General features: G+C 32.9%; 2 protein-coding genes across 3 annotated transcripts; one reads left to right on the top strand and one right to left on the bottom strand.

Moving 5' to 3' along the window:
- Positions 1-162: 162 nt before the first annotated feature.
- On the bottom strand, positions 163-3374 carry TBCC (Tubulin-binding cofactor C). The gene is made up of 3 exons (XM_018508661.1): positions 3145-3374; positions 1701-1951; positions 163-1434 (listed from the first exon to the last, which is right to left on the bottom strand). Exon 3 carries the CDS (start codon positions 1274-1276, stop codon positions 248-250), a length of 1029 nt encoding a protein of 342 aa, XP_018364163.1. The 5' UTR covers positions 1277-1434; positions 1701-1951; positions 3145-3374; the 3' UTR covers positions 163-247.
- Positions 3375-5684: 2310 nt separating this feature from the next.
- On the top strand, positions 5685-15201 carry LOC108761887 (neutral and basic amino acid transport protein rBAT). Of its 2 annotated transcripts, none has more exons than XM_018508649.1 (8): positions 5685-5998; positions 8325-8428; positions 8724-8931; positions 9662-9798; positions 11240-11421; positions 12249-13233; positions 13811-14079; positions 14361-15201. In XM_018508649.1, the coding sequence occupies exons 2-8, from the start codon at positions 8327-8329 to the stop codon at positions 14584-14586; spliced, it is 2109 nt and encodes a 702-aa protein (XP_018364151.1). In that variant the 5' UTR covers positions 5685-5998; positions 8325-8326; the 3' UTR covers positions 14587-15201. The 2 variants fall into 2 exon arrangements, with proteins under 2 accessions (XP_018364151.1, XP_018364150.1); XM_018508648.1 differs by having other exon boundaries at positions 5686-5998; positions 11228-11421.
- Positions 15202-15233: the final 32 nt, after the last annotated feature.

A 15233-nucleotide genomic window follows, 5' to 3' on the forward strand; every position in this document is an offset into this window, starting at 1 on the left:
TTAGGTATGACTTGTAAAACAAGACACCCTGTATATTGGACAAACAGTAAATTTATTAGATATCTCGTAAATGTATAAAATTTGCATATATAACTTGCATCTTGTGAAAAAGCATGATATATATGTAGATGATTTATTTACGTAAATAAATTGATATTCGGAGAAAGAAGAATTAGGTTCCATAAAATGTTCGCTACAACTGTTAGTTTTAATTGCTCTTTTCCTCTTTATTTTACAAGTATTTATTTTAATCCCACGTTTTCACCCGAAGCTCCGGTTCGAGAATCGACCAATTCGGTGAATGTTTTTCACTAGATAGCCAATTGAAGTCGTCAATGCAGTTCCAATTATTAATCTTTGGATCAAGGCCGGCTAGATTAAAGTGACTCGTCTGATCTTCGTAAGACCAGTTGTAAGGTGCTACACGTATCTTCGTACAATCTTCTATGATCGCCCTACTTGTGACATGTAAATAAATGGTACAGTCCGTCGATGAATGTAATCGCAACTGCTGACATGCGAAAGCAAATACACAATCACTGCAGTCGTGCACGTAAACGGAGGATGTCACCGGTCCAACTAATATAGTGCATTGTTTCAGGTTCACCATATGCAGGGTGCTTGGTGTACCGTATATCCTTACAGTACAGCGAATTAGATCGGAAAGTAGAATGTCATTCTTATTTACATTCTCGGCGTCCAACACTATACGTTCGTTTACCTTGCCTAGGAGCATGCAGGCACTATCTCCGTACTTGCTCGACAATTTATTGTTCTGCTTAGTCGAGCCATTCACAATGCTCTCAGATATCTTGAGATCTTTCAAGCCGTCTGTGATGTCAAGTCCCTTGTCAGAAGGCTTTTTCACGATTCTACGATTCTTAAAGCCAAACTTTTTTTTAGGCAAAAGCTTCATCTCCAACTCGGAAGCTTGATTCTCTAACGATTGCAAATTTTCTTGTGCGCGTCTTATGTCGTAAACCTTTAGAAACATTTTAGATTGCGATAAATAGTTCTTAAGCAGTTGAATCTCCTTGTTTGACTTCTCGAAGATGCCCGGCAACGCTGAGGACGGCGTGCTGGGTGCATCGTCTAGCATATCCTTGATCTTCTTGCAAGAGGAGTAAAATGTATCTTTAAAATAGCTGCTTTGCTCGGATTCCACGGCGAGCGATTGACGTTCTTCTCTTCGCCTTTCGATAACATTTTTTCGCTCTCGATCTCTCTTCGTGATACGATCTGGCAAACTTTCCTCTATAAACTCTGTGGGGTCCATTTTAGTTAATGCTATTTCTCAGTACGGTCTACACTGTTTTGAGCTTCAAACGTCTTCAAACCTGTGTTTGACTTTTCTTGGTTCATCAATCTCTCACTTTTTTTCTTATATTGTGGAAAGAAAAGATTATGTTTTTCTGACGAATATGGAGGAAGGTGCTGAAACAATTTAAACACAAATAAAAAAAGATTTATACTATCATTTTTTTAGATTCCTAAATAAAAATGTAACTTTTGCATAAAACTTTGTAAAATTACTTTTTAATAAATACAATTACTTATAATATTCAGTAAACATTATTGACTATTTCCTTTATTAAAAAATATATTATACAACTGAGGAAAAAACATTGCCACCAGTACTCATATAAAAACAATAAAAAAACCATCTATCATTAGCTTCACAATTACATAATTATGATTACCCTTATGAGATCTTTTTCATCGGTCTTAACAAGATTAAATAGAGTGTATCCTACTCCACCGCCAATAACTACCGCTGCTACGGTAATCCCAATAGAATTCAACGCCATGAAGATTTAATGCTCATTGCGCTACTCTGCCCAGGTCTTGTAATCAAATGTCCTCAATTGATCACTGCCAGACAACTGTTCCCCAATAGTATAGTAACCCTCCAATATTGCAGGAAAATGTTGATGCACGTAATATCTGAAATCTAATGTACATAAAATATAAAGGATTGATCTAATCAAGAGATTTATTCTATTTAAGTAAACTTCTTGCACGAGTGTGGCATAGCAGGCAGCGTACGAGATTGCTATGTCAGAGATCCCGGGTTTGATTCCAGGCAGAATCGAAAAATTTTTGTATGCTCATAGCTCCTCTCGGCAGGCAATGGCAAACCACCGAGAGTAACTCTTGCCATGTGCACTTTTATAAACAAAATCGTCGTTCGAAATCGACGTTAAACTGTAGATCCTTTATGACTGCTTACAATTAGCGTGCGCACTACAGGCATATGATAGAAGTCACCACATCCTTTCGGAGGATTATGGACGGAGTAGGAGGAAACTTCCTGCATGGTTTAACTTTTTCCCTTTTTTTATATTAGAGAGAAAAGGAGAAAAGAAATGAACTGTGCAAAAAGTTCAGCTAAAAATCTAAGCAGAGATAATTCATGTAGTACAGATCATTCGAGCAATATTGTAATGAACATTGCAATGTTGTAGTAATATTGCAGTAACAATAAATTTATTCAGCAGGAAAAGTTACTTTGAAACTGTTGTAAGATTTTTTTATATGATTGGTTTATATATTCAGATCCAGTGAGGAATTAAAGGACAAGATCAATCAGCTGATTAAAGAATCTTACAACAGTTACAAGCTGTTTTTCTGCTAAAAAAAGCCATTGTGAATGTTGTAACAATGTTGTAAACTTCAGTACTAAATGGGAAGCAATTCAGTGGAAAAATAAATCGACTTTTGATCATTCCATGTAGTTATCCTCGCAAAAGGTCAGTTCATTTTAGCTAAATTTCTTTATACATTTTCTCTTTTTCTCTACAAAATGAAAAAAAGAGGAAAAATGAACTGTGCAAGAAGTTCAGTCAAAAAAAAAACAGGCCTAATGCAAATTCATACAGAAAAATCTCGACAATCTGTCATATTTATTGCCAGACACTAAATATAGGAAGTAACTGAGAGATTCTTTTTTTCAGCTGTACTTTTTAGCCGTTTCTCGATTCACGTTATCATTACTCGTTTTATCTCGAATATACAAGGCATGATCTAGAATAAGTCTGAATAGGTTAAAATTATTCGAGAATATATATCGGATAGCAGTAACGTAACTCTAGGCGGAGCAATTCGGGAACGGCGAGGTTCTATAAGCTAAGCGGAGCAATTCACCTTGCGAAGTGTTCAGGCGACGCCAAAATCCGTACGATCCCAGCAACAGTATTCCCTCGAAGATAAGGAAAGCCTTAGCACTTTTCTTGAGTGTTAGCACGAAGCCCACTCTCGGCTGTTTCCTGATCATACTATGGTGAAACGGGAAAGATTTCCTAAAATGGAAATCATCAATACTGCGGGATACGGAACTCGTATTACTCGTAACGAAACATCGCGCAACACCGTGATTTAACGCGGTGTAAAGGAAGGCATGAAGAGGGCGTCTCGTGAGCAAAATTGGAGAGAAGTTTGAGAAAGGACGTTTTCATTCGAATGAATTTATTAGATACATTTGCTAATTAAGTAGAGTATAAATATTTATTTAATTTAAACACAATAAGATATTTTGTTGATGATCATCAAACCTAAATGCAATAAATTATCTTTATTATTATAATGAGACTCCAGGAATAATTGAAGATATCGACTGTGAATATATATAATATTGCAGTAACCACCTGATGGATAACTCAAACTCGCATGATAACAATATAATTATTGTAGTTTTTAATCGAAATTGAGTTCATTGGTATATACATATGTCTACAAAACATCAGGTCATTTATTATATAGTAAATGAGTATTATATCATAAATTAATATATTCAAATTTTAATAGTAACAAACTTTACAAATTTGTTGATCTTTAATATTTTATCAATTCATATTACACGCGAGAAGATTCTTAATCGCGTCAGAGAGTTCCAATCTTTCAGTATGTTAAAGTTTTAAAAAAATTTTTTTTCTAGCAGAACATAAGTTAACAAAATTTACAATATTTGAAGAGAAAAATTTTGGGTTGACAGAAGAGTTAAAAAAAATTGAAGTTTCCTCGTACGATAAGCCCTGTTCGGTTCAAACGTTGCTGTTTCTTTTCAGAAGAGCAGAAACGTTTCAACACACATTACTTTACTTTGACAAACACTCTCACGCCCATTGCGAAGGATCGGCCAAAGCTTCCTCTCCTGAAATTCGCGAAGACGACGGAGGCTGATAGCTAAAAGCTACGGCACTTTCTGCCACGGGTCCAGGGACTTTCCTCAGAGCGATAAAGAGTCATTGCAGACTCCGATAGTGGCTCCGCGGTGTTTCCCGAGGGAACTTCGTTCAAGGAACCGATCAAAAAGATGTATATATAGTGAAACATGGTTCTACGAGCACTATCGAGAAACTTGGAAAATAGAAAAAAATATATATTTTACTTATTAATAATATCTTATAGTAATGAATTTTATTTATAAAGCATCTTGGTCTATAAGATTATAACTTTTTTATACACGATAATGTATATTATAAAAAATTATTATTAAAAAATAATATTTTTTTACTTGATAAATTTTATTAACATATAAAGATATCCAAAAATTAAATCTAAAGATTTCATTTTAGTCAAAAAACCTTGGTAATTATTTTTTTTTAAATTATTTTAGCGTATAATACAAGGAAAAAGTTCTTACGATTTTTCAATTCGATCGGATATCGTATTTCAATATGGCTGCAGCGAATAAATGAAAATTTTGAAGGGAATTGTTGGTTCGTGTTATCTACGCTGTAGACTACGCCGTAGATATATTTAGAAACCGGTTTTGTGTTAAATCAGCTGTACAGAAAATCAATACTTCGAAAAGATTAATAACAGAGATCTATCCTCAGAATAATTATTGTTTATAATTTATAAACTGAGAGATTTAAATTAAGCCAGTCGCTTCGTGCGAATGTATTATATTTAATTATATGCACATATACGTGCGGCTGATTCCGCGATAATAATCATTATCAAATTTGTTATCGCTATTAAAGTTGATGTTAAATTTTAATTGATATTCTTCACTATTTTGACATTGATGTAGTTCTTTATTATTTCATGCAAACTTTATGCGGAAGCGCCCGGATTCATCGGGATGTTACGAAAGACGCATGTATTAAGTATTAATTATGTAATTTTTGCCTTATAGCGGAAACGTGAAAAGTGAAAATTTTTATACATATGTATGTACAATACACACACACACATAAAACATACAATAAATTTTAACTTTCACATTTCCGCCTTAGAAAAAAAGTTATTTATCTCTGACTGCTGAAAAGCCATTGCGGTAGAATTTTTCCTTTTTTTTTACAATCCAGATAAATAAATGTTCAATCGTATATATATGTTGTCAATTCTGAATTTATTTTCAGATGCAATTAAAAAGAATTTTTTTTCTGAAAAATTCTGAAAAAAATTCTTTTTGCATCTAAAAATAAACTCGGAATTGATGACATATGACTGAATTCTTTTTGAACTCTCTGTGCTATCCGAGAAATTACCCTCGACACCGATACCGTCGCGACGCCACAACGGCGTGCGACGTCGCGACGTACTGGTGCGCATGCAGCGTCAAAGCGCAGAATCGCGAGGTCGTGGACGTCGGCTGCTGGACGGATGGACGGTCGGTCGGCCAGCGGGGGAACACGAAACAATACCGCTTCGCTAAATATAATACGAAGGCACGCGGTTCTACTACCGTCCGCCACGACACGCGAAGTAGCATGACGGCGACGGCGGCAACTGTAGTCACCGTTTGAGACCCTTGACGTTTGTATTGTCGACCTTCCGTCGCCTTCGTCGACGGTAATCGCGCAAGTATCATCGTGCATCTCGAGTCGCCGAGAGCCGACCGTGGAAAACGGAGTGGTGAGCCTTTCTCAGGTGCGTCCGTGAACGACGAATCCCCCGAGTGCGATTTGCCAGGGGTTTGCGATATTTTTGACGGAGCTTCTTTACTGGGACTCGATCGATTATCGTCGTCGTGGAAAATCGTAGTCCATAGGTGAGAGTCTTTTATTAAAATCATACTTTATGACATATGCACATAGTGTACGAAAGAGAATCTTAATTATGTGTATTTAAAAAACTAAACATTATACTTGTAAGTTGTATAAGAAAATGTTTTTGTAAACTTTAATTTTGAAAAATTAAATTTAAGACTTCTGGAAATTGATTCCTTAATTAATATTTAATAATTAGTAAACATTTTTGATAGCTTTATTTAGATATAGTTTTTAATTATTTTAAAAATTATGAATATATATGTTGTGTGTATATGAAATATTTTTTAAAGATCTATAAAATATTTAAAAAATTACATATTTTTAGATGTTTAATATTAGGAGAAGAAGATATTAAATTAAATAAATTCATTCAAATTCATCACATTTTTAAATTATAATTTGAAATATTAACTCGTAGATTTTATAGATTTTACGTACTATAACTATATTAATAATATTTTACTGCATTTTACTTTTGAGCCTAGAAAATTATTTGTCTCTTTTATTTATTTAATTTCGAGTTTTATTTTATTAATATTATTATTAGTATGATTACAAAAATCTTTGCCTAATTTCTTAAGGGGGTCGCCTTATGTAAACCGTTAAAAAGAAGGTCATTTTTAGGAATTTTTTTTTTAAGGTATGCAATGGATCGTTTTAAAAATTTTTGGTGTTTTACTACATATATTAAAGAGTACAACAAACATTTTTTCATTTCAATATAGTTCATTTTGTAACTTTTCTAAATAAATGTTGACGCAACTTTGTCGCCGGAATCGTAAATCGGCGGGAAATCTAACGCCTTTTGTATTTGTCTAAAACAAAAAACAAAATGGTTTCTTATTTTGTATGACAGTACTTTGTCGATGAACCTAAAAAATAAGTTAAAAGTTGAAAATTAACAAAATGGCGGCACTTTAAAGACATAAGTACGATTTTTACCCCAAAAAATTCAATTTATTTATGCAATAACAATTATTTTAATTAGTTATTTTACTAAATGTATAGGTTTATCGACAAATTATGACATTAAACAATACGTGTGCACAGGGACAACTCGATCGATCGAATAGTTTTTGAGTTACCTTTCCCGCCAGTTTCAAAAAACTAGTTTCGAGTGTTAGAGAAAAACGCGTTTAAAGTTTTTAGTATCTGTGTAGTAGTTAGTATCTATACATCATAAATGGGCTGTAGCTTCCTAACTTATTCGAATTTTGTTCTGTAACTTTGGGAATATATTTTCTACATTTACTACTATCGATTAAAGCAAAAAAAATTTTTTCAATTTTTTGAACCGGTTACGTGAGGCGACTCCCTTAAATCATAAAAAAGACCGTCCGAGAAGTTTTAAAAAATACACTTTTGATTTATGTTTGTCCAAGAATTACAAGAAAGTCTTAAAAAATATACATTGATTTATGTTTGCAATTATGACGCATTCCAAGTCAAGGTAATGTAAATTTTACGATTATTCACCGTTAACCCAAAGTCGTTTGCTCGTATTGTGTCTCGGTTTTCAATGCCGACTTCGTGGCTGCAAATATATGTGCCGTTTATTATCATTTTGCTGTATGGAACTAATCTCCGAATAAGACATTTTGAGTGCTCAGATTAGTAATATTTCTTGAGGTACACTTGCAATCTTTAAAACTGCCGCATGGAAGGTATTAAATTAAGTCATTACGATTTATTAAATAATTAAGAATTATTATTCAGAATAGAGTGATTAAAATTGTTAAGTAAAAACTGTCCTATCTTTATACGAAAAAGAGATATTAATCAAAAATACAAAATTTAGAAAATGAAATTCTTAGTTTAAAACTGACAATATTATGAACAGATGATGCAATGACAACTGGCTTCTACGATTATTGATCGTCGAATACCACAAGCACTGTGCTCAAGCGGTAACATCCTGCACGATAGACGCACAATAATGAAAAATACGTCGATATACACCCACTTGTACCCTTCCTGAATACTCTTTCTATACATCAACATGTAGGCGCAATACATGCATCTATCCGGATTTAGATATAAAGAATAAATTGAGTTTAGAAATCAATTTAAAAAAAAAAGAACAAATATTCTCTTCATCCTATGAAATTTGATGTGTAGAATAAAAAAAGAATTTTTGTCTACCATTATTTTATAAAACCATAAACAATTTAAACTTTATTTCCGACAGCAATTAACTTGAAATACTGGATATTATTAAAACTATTTTATACGTATTCAACGATTTGTTAAGTTCGAACCTGCAGATGTTTCAAAATAAAAAAATATATAAAAGTATACAATATGTATATAATATCTATGTAATAGAGATGAGTATCCAGAAGCCCGAAGACCTTTTATCTATTGTTATATCATCTGAACTTCCGCCGTCTTCGAATTCTCGACAGCTGTTTATAAATCAAGATCAACAGGTGTGTTCATTTTACTATTAGAAATTGTAGCGTTGTTCATTTCTAAAAATAAATTTAGAAATCCTTTTCTTAACATAAGTTCTGTTAATTGAGTGTTCAATCTGATATGATTCTTACCATAACTAAAATCTAATTCGCATAATAATATAATAATTCGAAAGATAATAGTGCATTTTTAAAAAGATGCAATAATGTAACATAATATTTCGCAATCAAAGAGAAACAAATGGCATTTTTCTGTTCTACGAGATTCGTTCTGAGAACTCTATCTCATATAAGCATTTGTCTTTAATAGGATGAAGAAGCGTCCGATTGTCCTCTATTAACACCAAGTCCACCACCTACTCAAACCAACGAGACTCTACAGTCGACACCGATATTCAATGCTCTGGAAGGAACTCCATTAGAAATGATACCGACGCCAACGCTTGAAAATATTAATACAGAAGACGGACTTAACTTCATGAACATTGTGAACAGTTCGAGTAAACCTTTAAACGATGGTATGTATTTTCTACCTATTATAATATGGCACGCAATTAAGTATGCATTACCTTCAATGACACTATGTGATTTCAAATCATTATCTGTATGTACATAACATTATCTTTGTGTTTTCTTTTTATCATTATTGGATTATGAATTTAGCAATTAATTTATAATAATAAAATAGAATTTTATAACAATTATGTACTAAATATAAAATAAAAAAGGAGGATGTACAAATTATATTTATTATTTGTAAATTATTTATTATTTGTAAACGAAGACTTCTTTTCTTTAAATATTAAGTATTCATTAAGTGACGTTCTTGAACTGAAAAGCTTACGTAATCGTGTTTCTGTATGTAATGTCGACGCTCGTTCATTAAAGCGCTTTTAATAATAGGATCCAGTTTCAATTTAAACGATGATCCAATCAGTCATTTCTATCACACGACTGGCACTTAATCTTCTTATATTCAATATTAAAATTGCCTAAATTAAAAAGATGGCAACATCCCATTTGGTTGCATAAAAAAATTTTTTAAATCTTTCTGTTTTAAGATTTACTTCGTTTAAAAATACAGAAACATGTTGAATTATTCAAACACAATTTAATCATACGATTAATTCGGATCTAATCATAATCTTTTTAATCATTTTTTCGTGATATAAAAATAATTTGTTCAGAAAGTTTTAATAGCAGTTGTATTATATTAAATGATTAAGCTTGCATATCGTAATGTTTCAGAACCGAGTTCACGTGATCCCATGGTGGAGTCTACTAGCAGCGGTAGTAGCAGTGACACAAACGAACCCGTTTGCGCACAATTGTTGACACAATTGAATACTGCCTATCAACATCTCGCACCAGATGCTCAAGCTTTAGTAAGTATCGGAATTTGAAGACTCATTCTCTTCTGAATTTTTCAAATATAAAATAAAATCAATATAAAGAACGATTCAATAACACGTTAATTTAAATATTAAAAATTAGAAATTCCTTAAAATGTTAAAGATTCTCGAGAGTTTTAAATGTCTTAAAAAAATCTTTTTTATAAGTATTTGAATATATCATTAAAAATTTTTTAAAATAAAATTATTATTTGTGTCTGTGTATAAAATGGGGAATTAAAACGTCAAAACTTTCGAGATTTTTTACATATTATTGTTTAATAATCTAGTTTTGGAATATTAAAAATTATTTATAATTTTTTTCGTATATTCCAAATTATTTAATCTTGCGCCTATTATTATTACTTGTATGTACGTGTATATGTGCCTATTGTGCTTAATGTATTGTATGTTTACCACAAAATTCACAAATTCCGTCTTTGCTATTTGCAAAAGCAACGGGCATCTGTGCTACTTCATACATTACATATTTTTACATTTGCTTGACACAGAGAAAAGATACTTTATTAAATATATCACACGTGCACGAAAGATGCTACCTTGTGATTGCATTCACGTAGTCGTGATTGTATTCACACACTCGCAACCTGTATCTTTTTAACTAAGACCAACTAAGTTGTTACTTCGTATTTTCTCATCGTTTTATCATCTCAGCTGCTTATATATATAGAAACCCAATGCAGATAAGATACGACTAGGGTGACCATATGAAATGACGTATACAATTAAGAGAGCTACACGCAACATAGGAAGAACTTAGGCATTAACTTTCACTTTATCTTTTCAATAGAATTGATAAAAAAAGATAGATATTATTTATATATTTATTATATATGGAGCTACAAATTTTTTATATTTAAATTAATTTAATTTAAATGAATAATAATTTTTTAATTTAAATTACTTTAATTTTTATTTAATTGTTCAATAAATTTAACTGATATAAATTAATAAATATGATTAAGTATTTAACTGTGTAACATTTAATAGAGATCTTTTAGAATATATAAAGTTAGAGAATTTCTCTCATTCTGTATATTTTATTAATTTCTTAATCGCGGATATATTTCGAATATAAAATATTAGGCTGAATCTAAAGAAACCTGCAAAAACGTCCGAGGACTCCTTGTGAAGGAGGACCTATCCTCGATAACTGGGACGCCTGGTTCCCGGATCTGGTCACCCTAGGATTGACATTTCGTTACTGTGTCATCGGAGATTTAAAAGAAATGTAGGTAGGTGTACTTATATGAATGTTCGATTTATGTATGTGCCTTTGCTGTTCCACATTTGAAATGAAATTCAAGAGGATTCCCAATTTTCAACAATCTCATGTTGACTAAAATTCATCGCTTGCCGCTTTCTAACAATCATCATACGTATTTATGTCTTAACTGTTTAGTTTTACAACCAGGAGAACGGTGGCAAACCACCACTCGTTGGGATACAACTGGTAGTGCCGAAGCCGCCCAAAGATTATCGTTTCATGAAGTGGAACTGGCCATTGATACGGAAGACATGCTACTGGTCATTGATGTCGATCTTGACCGGATGTGCCGCTCTCGTTATCGGCATTATCGCTACAATGCCTAAGAAGTATGTACGCACGTTATGCATGTTTACCTGTACTGTTCATGAATAAGTTCATGAATGATAAAAATCAGAAAGAACGATTGTAATTCCCTACTCAAGGGAATTCCCAATAATCTCAATATGAGAAGGTGGTTACAAATTAGACGGCAACCTTGGAAAAAATGTTATATATATGGACATATTTTATATATAATTATATACAATATAATTTTATATAATTATGTTTAATTACTTTTATATATATATGAAATATTTCTTTCCGCGGGAAAGTTAGTTGAAGTAATTTTTTCTGACAACTGCGAGTATTTTGCATTTTATCACTTTATGTAATTTCTACATCATTATACAATAAAAATCTTAATTAAAATGTTTCTTTCCTAAAAACCATGAGTAAAATAATGTTTTACCTAACTCAGATTTAACTCTCACATAGTGTATACCTAATATTTTATTTAACTTAAATTTAATTTGCGTATAGTATATTCACATATAAATACAAACACAAACATTTTATCAGAAAGTATGTAATGAATAGCGTTTTAATAAATAGATGATCTTTAAATTATACTTATATAATTGAAAAATTTATGTTATCTGTTCACTTTCTCATATAAATTATGTTGTTTTGACACTAAGAAACATTGAAGAAATATTAATTTAACACAAAATATATAAATAACAATAATCACAATATATTAAATTAATACGCGGATATGTTAAAAATTCAACACAAAATTTGTTTTTTTTAAGAAAGATGTAAGGGGACATTTTTAATACAAATAGAAAATTCTTCATTAAGTATAATTTCACATGAATTATTTGCATGTTAGATGCGATCCACCGGTGGAATGGTGGCAAGGCAGTACCTTCTACGAAATATTCCCGGCGTCCTTTCAGGACTCGACGAAGAGCGCCGATGGGATCGGCGATTTGCGAGGGATAATTATGCGGCTAGACTACTTAAAGAATTTCGGAGTACGGACCATACGACTCAATTCGATATTTCCGGCGCCGCATTACCCGGAATATTATTCGGACATTAGCAATATGACGGACGTGAACAAGGAGTTGGGTACACTGGGAGACTTCTCCGTTCTCGTCCGCGAGATCCACAGGCGAAATATGAGTATAGTCCTCGATTTGCCTTTATATCCATTTGTGAAGAACTCGAATGAAGCGAAGGCGAACGAGACCGAACGTATGCTTCGGGAGAGACGAGATCTCGCGAATAGCGCGATAATTCACGATATACTGCCGTCCGCACCGTCCACGGTCGACGCCATCCGCGACGCCCTGTCGACACCGCTGCAGGAAATAAAGAGAGAAACGTTTCCCTCCGGTCACTCAGCTCGTCAGCAGGAGCATCCTGTTAGCGAGGCCATCAGAATTTGGCAGCAGCGAGGAGTAGACGGTTTCTATCTGAAGGGACTGGAACATTACGTCGATGAAAACACGTTTGTGAGCGATCTTGAATACTGGAGGTCTCTTCTGCGCCCGGACAGTATCTTCATCTGTCACATAAATGCCTTAGACGCAGCTACCTCTGTCGCGAGGAACTCCATTCTGTCCAAGATAGATCTGATCGACGTGACCCTTCGTCTGGCGAACGGCACGAAAAATATTAAAGCGCAGATCGAGAGTATCACGAAGGGCGTGCTTTTTGACAAACCCTCTTATCCGTGGATTTACTGGACCGTAGGTGGTGTGGACACCAGCAGAGTGGCCTCCACTATGACCGTCAAGAATGCTAGTGTGGCAGCTTCTCTTCTCGGCATGATGCTGCCTGGGACACCAAGTATATTCTATGGCGATGAGGTATGAATTACATTATGAATGGGATCCACGAGCCTGGAGAATATCTAGTCAACCAAATTTGTTTAGACTTTATACAGCATCTGCTGATAAATGTTGTCAGGAAGGTTACTTTAACGTAGAATCTGTTATATCAATTAAGATGCTGGCGACAAAATGCCACAAAAATGATTAATAATTTATTCACATGACTTGAAAGCAGATTGGCAATAAAAACCGAGCATATTTGAACGTAATTTGATGCAGATTGATAGTAGAAATTGAGCAGAATCTGTGTTTGACAAGTTCTTCCAGCAGAAGACAAATTTAATGCATAAGATGCCAAATCTGCTGAATTGAATGCGCTAACAATTTGCTGACATTCTGTAAACAGTTTGCTTACTGGATATTCATGTAATTTTTATGTTTAAAAAATATATGCAATTATTAATTTTTTTTATTTCTTAAGTCACCATCATTTTTTTCATTGCAATGCAAGGTATTAATAGCAATTCAATATTTTAGTGAATGTCTCTTTTTAAAATAATTCAAAAAATATTTAATACAAAAGTTATTATTAATTGGATTTTCATTTGCTCAGATAGGTATCGAAGATTGTGAGTGTCGAGATCATAAGGATTTGGCACACGTGCACAATTTGGTTCCTATGTATTGGGAGAAGAAAGAAGGCTCCGGGAGCAGTTTTTCGCCTTCAGGAGTTACCGCTTGGCTACCAGAAGCTGGGAAACCTATAGAAACCAGTTTAAAAAGCACTGTTACAGAGATGGCGAAGCTAAGAATGGAAGCTACGCCGGTTTACGTCAAAGCGGTGCTAAGAGAAAATCAAAGTACTGCGAATTGTGATGTTAGGTAAAGCCCTTTGATTTACGCAAATTTTCGGATTTGTGATTTTCCTTAAAATTTTTTCTTCTTTATAAATCTAAATATCTTTAATGATTACGTAACTCATCTTTTAGAAACTCAAATTAATTTTATTTCTTTATTTTGCGTGCTAAGTATATGTTTTTGTCTTACTAGATAGAACAATTATTACATTTTAAATTTTAGATTGTCGACAAATTGTATTGTTACATAATAATGGTGTAAAATGTTATGTATGTGATAGCTTAATTTAATATTTTTCTGTCTAGATATGTGGAGGATGAAATGATCGTGATTGAGCGGTGGTATCCACGAAGAAATTCCTATGTGTTTGTGGCCAATTTCGGCAACGAGACGCGCGTAAAGGATCTGTCATTTCTTTATTACGGTGGTTACGTTGTTGTTGGACCAAGTTACAGAATAAATCGGAATGTGTACTTCAAAGAACTTACCGTCCCCCCTGGAGAAGCGTTTGTTATAAAATTGGATAAGTAAGAGAGTCTCTCGGTTGAACAATAGGCTCTCTTATATTGTGAGATTATACTTTTATTCATTAAACATCATTAAAGGTATGGATATCTTACAACGAAATAAAATTTTATAAAATTTTACTTTATAAAATTTCAGGGATAAAATATTTCTTGAATGATTAAGGGTAAGAAATTTTTCACGAATTGCTTTAGGAATGTGAAAATAAATAAAGATTTTTTAAAATTATTTTTCGATTAATGAAACAGAGAAAGAGAGAGAAGACGAGTAGTTTCTAAAATAAAAAAAATCAAAAAAGAGAGAGCGTCCAATAAATTGTTCACCATGACTAATACAAATAACACCTATCTCACAGCATTACAAATGTTATCGTTACTTATGTATATCGTATTAAAAAATTGAATTTTTACAACGAATTTGAATGCATATCGGTCACGTCATACCCATAAAATCTAATGCGATTTGGTTTGGAATTTTATAATATGCAGCTATTGTATTTATTATCAAACCCTATAAATACTACAGATACGAAAGACTTCACATTTTTTTTATTATACTTCCTTTGATAAATCAAAATCTATTGTGTATCACACATAATGTTGTAACAAAATGCATCTTAATTGTCGTAACGATCAAAATATGGGATAAGATCT

This window comes from Trachymyrmex cornetzi, unplaced genomic scaffold (genome assembly GCF_001594075.2).
Source record: "Trachymyrmex cornetzi isolate Tcor2-1 unplaced genomic scaffold, Tcor1.1 scaffold270, whole genome shotgun sequence".
NCBI classification, from domain to species: Eukaryota; Metazoa; Arthropoda; class Insecta; order Hymenoptera; family Formicidae; genus Trachymyrmex; species Trachymyrmex cornetzi.